Source organism: Prenolepis imparis, unplaced genomic scaffold (assembly GCF_030444845.1).
Source record: "Prenolepis imparis isolate NDT839.2.m4 unplaced genomic scaffold, iyPreImpa1.0 SCAF_161, whole genome shotgun sequence".
Taxonomy (NCBI): Eukaryota; Metazoa; Arthropoda; class Insecta; order Hymenoptera; family Formicidae; genus Prenolepis; species Prenolepis imparis.
Genome location: NW_028141319.1, coordinates 17,377 through 24,117, shown reverse-complemented (window position 1 = coordinate 24,117; position 6,741 = coordinate 17,377). Strand labels below are relative to the sequence as shown.

General features: G+C 29.3%; 1 protein-coding gene across 1 annotated transcript; it reads left to right on the top strand.

The window, feature by feature from the left end:
* The first annotated feature begins 4,813 nt into the window (after positions 1-4,813).
* Positions 4,814-5,382, top strand: LOC145947838 (plasminogen activator inhibitor 2, macrophage-like). Its single transcript, XM_083057612.1, has 2 exons — positions 4,814-5,065; positions 5,107-5,382. The coding sequence occupies exons 1-2, from the start codon at positions 4,814-4,816 to the stop codon at positions 5,380-5,382; spliced, it is 528 nt and encodes a 175-aa protein (XP_082913738.1).
* The last annotated feature ends 1,359 nt before the right edge of the window (positions 5,383-6,741 follow it).

The window sequence follows — 6,741 nt, the reverse complement described above, 5'->3', positions numbered from 1 at the left end:
TCCAAAGAGGTCGGAGTTGACGTACTCGCTCTCCTTGAATTTATCTTTCAGGGCAGCACGGATCAAGTCATGCTGGGCCTCAAATTTCAGCCACAATTAGTCCAGGATTCTGATGCGGGTAGCGACGGCACTGGCCGTGATGTTGGCGGAGCCCAGCTTCTTCAGATACTCCACCGAACGCGAGATGCGGACTTGAATCTCGCGTTGAAAGTCATGCAACGTAGTTGAATCCATATTCGATCCTCACACGTATTTCTTTGCAGATCACTTCACTCCCGTCACCAGAGACAACGCTCACGAACTTGCGGATGCCGGCGCGACGATGTAAAGAATCCGGCTCGAAGGACCAGAAATATGTTCGAGAGCACGTAAAGGAGAGTGGAATCGACTTGGCAGTTGATGGATAGGACACTCCGTTTTTCGTTTTAATAACACAGTTTAATATTCAACAAATTAAATACGTTTCACAGTTGATAAGTTTCAAGCAATTCTGTCGTTAAACAGATAATTAATCCAGTAATCAAAGTCGACATCAATTTCACAGCGGTTTTCGGCGGTAAATAAGCGGTTTCAGCGAGTGTGCGATATGCGGTTTTATTAAGCGGTGAACAGCGATAAAAGCTGGTGCTCGATCGCGCGAGCTCCTTTTATTACCTTTACGAGGGAGTTGCCCCTTTTGTGCTGCGCCAATAGTTTCGTATAGTTTTAAATTTGGTCGAGGTGACTCAAGGGCGCCAAGTGTAATTGGTCGTCCCATAATCTTCGCGGAGTAAGCACGCTCCTGGCATGCGCAAGGTGTTGGATCGCTCGATCGATTGGCCCACGTAGGCCCACGTGATACTATCGCGCATGCTTCTCGTGATATCGGCGGTTGCGAGACAGTGCGGTAACAGTTAGAAATTTATTTTCTGTTGGTGTTTTGAGAGCTGACAGTTTTTTATGACCCGACAATTTATGACTTATTTGTTTTGTGTACAAAGACGATCGAAGTCGAATTTTGACTGATTTTATGTACGCGAAACAGAAATTAATTATTTATGTAATTCTTATCACCATCTCAAACAATATGTTTATACATATACATACATATACAAATTGTAAAGAAGAAGGAATGAATTTAAAATTATCATTTTAAAATGTATATTTTTTTATGTATATTTCAATATTGTGTTGTTATATATATATATATATATATATATATATATATATATATTATATTCATTTCTTTTTTAACTTTTATACAACAAAATTGTCAAGTTTCCCTCTCCTTCACAATTATTATAAATTATATACATATTAAAAATTCCATATAACATGTTTTTATTTTATAAGGTGTCCTCTTCAATTACGGGCAAATTGTTATTTTTCATCGCGACGTTCTTAAAGTTGCTAAAGAGAAAGAGAGGGGGAGAGAGAGGGGGAGAGAGAGAGAGAGAGAGAGAGAGAGAGAGAGAGAGAGAGAGAGAGAGAGAGAGAGAGAGAGAGAGAGAGAGAGAGAGAGAGAGACGAGACAAACAAGAAAAATACACACAGAGAGGTATGTAGAAAGAGAGAAAAATATTGTACATTTTATTGATCAGTGACATATAACATTGTGACTTATCTTGATAATTTATTTATTTATTTATAATTTATTTATGTATTTTTGACTTATCTTGGTAATTATATTTCTATTAAAGGAAGTTAGGGAACCCGAAAAATCAGAAAATTGTGAAACTTTTTGTACAAGTAAAGCAGTCTATTCGTAACACAAAATTTTTTTTTGTTCGTGCTACATTATGTTTTGTAATTATCCCTTGAGAAAAAAATGTAAATTTTTTGCATAATAATTGTTGAATATTGAAAAATATCGAAAAATGGTTTAAACAACTCCTTTTTATACATCATAATAAATTTTTTTGCTATTACAAAAAGAATTTTTGATTTTTGAATTTCGTTTTAGTATTTTTAATTATTAAAATAGTTATTTTCAAAGTTTCTTACTTCTCTTCTTAGATTTTTTGCTTTCTTTTTCCAATCACATTTTTAATTTATATATATATATATATATATATATATATACACATATCATTTTTGTTCTTTAGTTTTCGTTATTTCAATCTCGCATTTTTTCATGAATTTTTTAATTTTAAGTTTTTCCTTTTTTTAAATATAAATTTTTATATTTTTAATTAATATAATTTCTATATTTATTTTTTTTACTTATAATATATATATATATTAAATATATATATTTTATATATTTATTTTAGTATATTTTTATTAATTTATTTCATTACTCATTTAATAATTTTTAAATAATTTAAGTTAAATGATAAAATCATATTAAAATATTGTAAAGTTTAAAAATAATAGATACATATACTCGATTCTTTTATAATTTTGCATTTTATAATTGAATATAAGTCCAAAATTTAATCTATACATTTAAATTGTACAGTATTTAATTTAAAATTGTATAATTTTCATATAATTCGTTTCAATGTGTTAATAATTTTTTTGAAATTATAGAGGAATAAAATAAATATATTTTAAAAGAAGAGGTTACACATAAAACAATACAATATGTCGGACGATAAAGAATTGTTTGAAAAAATAGATGCTGTAAGTACACATTATCTGAATTTAAACAGTTAAATGGCATGAAAGTTTTAAGATCTAATGAATTGCTAGATAACGTACAACTTTTTGATTCGACAATGTGAGTATTCGAAATTATTTTGATTCTATCGAATTAAAATTTATAAATATAAATTGTTTAGACATTTATAAAATTTATTTTACAATTAATTTAATTAATATTTTCTATTTAACTTATTAATATTTTCAATATTTTTTCTGTTTATTGGCTTAATATATTTTATATTGAAAATTAAATTGTATTTCATAAATTTATAAAAAAAAATTTATTGTTATAAATCTGTTTAAAATTTTTAGATTTATTTTACTTTGTAATTTATTTTCTAAATTTGTATAAATTTATTTAAAAATTTACGAATAATAATAAATTTTGATAATAATTTAAATTAAGTATTAATATAACACATTTAACAATTTAAAAAAAATTGAGTAATAAAAATATTGTAATTATTAAAAATGTATTATAATATTATATATATATATATATATATATATATAAGTATATACATAGATACACATATATATACATTATAATATTAATGTATTTACAATATATATCTATATATATATATATATATATATATATATATATATATATAAGTGGCGCGCGCGAAGCGCGCGCTTGTGTGTTGTTTTAAGTAGTAAGAATAAAAAAAGCGGTAGGAAATTATATTCGCGAGCCCGTGAAATTAAACGTCAAAAGAGATATTAACTTTATTGCAATGACCACGCATTGTTTCAAAGTTCAAAATTTACAAATTTCAACAGCCTGTCAATCTGAAGCACCAAGTGTATCGACTCCTTCTGAAAAACAAAAGCGCAAAAGCTGTAAGCATGCCATCTTATCATGTTACCTTTTTTAAATATTATATTATAAACCCTTTAATAATCTAATTTTTTTAATCATTTATAAACGAATTATATTTTAAAGACGTATTTTATTTTGTAAAGGACATACTTTAAACCTTCTGTCAATTAACGGATACTCGCGGAGATCCTAAGAAACTTTAAATGTTAAAAGTTTGTCGGAATTTCTTTTTGTCCAAAATAAAATAAAAATAAAATTCCTTTGTATTCCGAAACCTTAAGAAACACGATAGAAAAAAAAATATAATAACTGCTATAAATAAATTGTCACGGCATAAAGTGTGAAAAAGACACAGTTTTAATACTTGCATACCCATACATTGATAAATATTTTAAAAATAATTCAATTGACGAAAGAGTTAAATTTAAGTAAAATGAAAATTGTTAATAAATGTTTGAATTTGATATAAAAGTGATTCTATTTCTTTTACCGCTTTGCTACTTATTTCATCTTCAAGAATCTAACATTTCATCAAAATGTGTTTAAGCAAATTATTTTTAATACTTGAGAATATAAAATATTATACAAATTCTCAAAGATAAAAATTTAAAAAATAATTCAATTGACGAAAGAGTTAAATTTAAGTAAAATGAAAATTGTTAATAAATGTTTGAATTTGATATAAACGTGATTCTATTTCTTTTACCGCTTTGCTACTTATTTCATCTTCAATAGTCTAACATTTTATCAAAATGTGTTTAAGCAAATTATTTTTAATACTTGAGAATATAAAATATTATACAAATTCTCAAAGATAAAAATTTAAGAAATAATTCAATTGACGAAAGAGTTAAATTTAAGTAAAATGAAAATTGTTAATAAATGTTTGAATTTGATATAAACGTGATTCTATTTCTTACCGCTTTGCTACTTATTTCATCTTCAATAGTCTAACATTTTATCAAAATGTGTTTAAGCAAATTATTTTTAATACTTGAGAATATAAAATATTATACAAATTCTCAAAGATAAAAATTTAAGAAATAATTCAATTGACGAAAGAGTTAAATTTAAGTAAAATGAAAATTGTTAATAAATGTTTGAATTTGATATAAACGTGATTCTATTTCTTTTACCGCTTTACTACTTATTTCATCTTCAATAGTCTAACATTTTATCAAAATGTGTTTAAGCAAATTATTTTTAATACTTGAGAATATAAAATATTATACAAATTCTCAAAGACACTTGATATTTTATACGCAAAATCTAATTGCATTTCCGATTTTATTGATACAACTTGACTACTTTTTGCTGTTTTCAATATCTCAATGTTTTTTTTCCGTTTTCTGTCAAAAATTAAGCATGCACGTGAGCAAGTTTCCCTACCAGAATAGTATATCGCTGTTCGTGTTGTTACCTGCTTCATTAATCTCAGATAAATGGATGATCAAAAAGGATATCACCGACGCTGATATTTCCGCTTTGATTCAACGACTGAGAACCGAGGAAGGAATGCGCATGCTGTGGAATCTGCTAAATAGTAATACGTCATCAGAAGATAATACAGACCTCCTGATATGGCCGATCTTCGAGGTGGAAAAAGATCTTAAATCCGTGAGCTGCTGCGAGTACTAGGTGCCGAGGATTTGTTGAAGGTCGAAGCGATTGATGTGGACAATGACTTCACGTTTTTCAAAGCCAGTATGCGTCTTGACAATGTCGTGCACCGTTCTCGCGTCAAGGTCACGGAAGAGAACATCGCCGTAGGTGCGATCACCTTGATCCACAGCGGACAAGAGCAGCACTCTTCGAACACCAAATACCGTAAGGTGAATTACAATCATCCGTTTGTCTGGCTGATCTATGACAGACTGAATCGAAGTATCGACTTTGTCGGTGCTTTCAATAAATTTGCTAAGCCCGATTCTTAAGATAGATGGTCGTAGAAAAATTGAGTTCAGGAGTAGACGAGTAGACAACATACACTATGAAACGGTGATGAGTAAGACTAGGTGCATACTATCGACTTTTAATCGATTAAAGCTTAATCGAGCGTTAAAAAGTAATTAATTATTATGAGAATGCGCAAATAGTTTCATCTACTTGATATCGGCTAAACTATTTGTCCATTAAAAAATAGTTGATGCTGCTTGACATTGATTAAAATATTATTTAATTTAGATGTAAAATGGATATTATGCGTCTTGGATAAAGTAATTATTCTTAATTCTTTATCGCATTTAAATATTACTATTTCATAATTTCTTGCTATTTTTTATCTTTTTCGTGGTTTAATATTAATATCGAATTTGGTTGGATTCACTAGTGCGCACATTAAAAGTTATTGCTCACAAATTTACTATGGCAAAATCATTTTGAAAAATAAAAATAATAATTAATACTGAGAGCTAATATATTATTATTGTTCAATACAAATAGTGATAATAATAACTCGTACTATTATAAATTATCTTGCTGTTTTCATTACTTATTTTATTATAAATTTGTGTATAATTTTCTTTAACATGCACCAGTGCGCACTAGTGCATCCAACTGAATTCGCTATAAGGGATTCGATGGACATTTTATCTTTGTCATATTATAGCTATGCTATATACCTATATACCTATATAGGTATCTATTTATTAATTTATATTTTCATAATTGTACCACCATGTATGAGATAACGTATATTTATATAATAATAAATTTTGAAAGATATTAAAATAATACGTTTTGACTTTTTTGTGTGTGTTTGTATGTGTGTGTGTGTTTTTTATATAATTCTGAAGAACAGATTTTCTTCCGTTTATGATGAAATATAAAGCGAGAGAAAGGGTTGGACGGTGGTCGTGCACGTTGCGTCGCTGAAACTCGCCTGAGGCGAAGAGTATGCGAAACGCAAGGTTCGAGTCCACCCAGACCCAGAAAAGGTTTTTAGAGAATTTAGGCGCATGGGGGTCGTGCACGCTGAGTCGCCGAAGCTCTCCTGAGGAGGCTAGTAGGGGTAACACAGTTCGAACCCCCCCCCCAGACAGTACTAGGGATATGGTAAAAAGGTATAATTAAGAATATAGGTTAAGTTAAAAACTAAGTAATGTATTGTAAGAAATAAATAAAGGATGGAAAAGTCTTTTGGGCAAAACAGCTGGAGACTATAATCCCAGGTTATTTTATATAAAGCGAGAGAACAGCTTCAGAGGACCCCACGGTTCGTCACTCCCGCGGTAGTTATAACGACTCCAAACCCTCTGCTGTGTGTGTGTGTGTGGGTGTATGGGTGGGTGTGT

What these genes read in the sequence shown, in the direction of transcription:
- LOC145947838 (XM_083057612.1), top strand. Translation starts at nt 4,814, where the DNA reads ATGCACGTGAGCAAGTTTCCCTACCAGAATAGTATATCGCTGTTCGTG. An exon ending in TGGAAAAAGATCTTAAATCC is followed by an intron (nt 5,066 to 5,106) that starts GTGAGCTGCTGC and finishes GATTTGTTGAAG; the next exon opens with GTCGAAGCGATTGATGTGGA.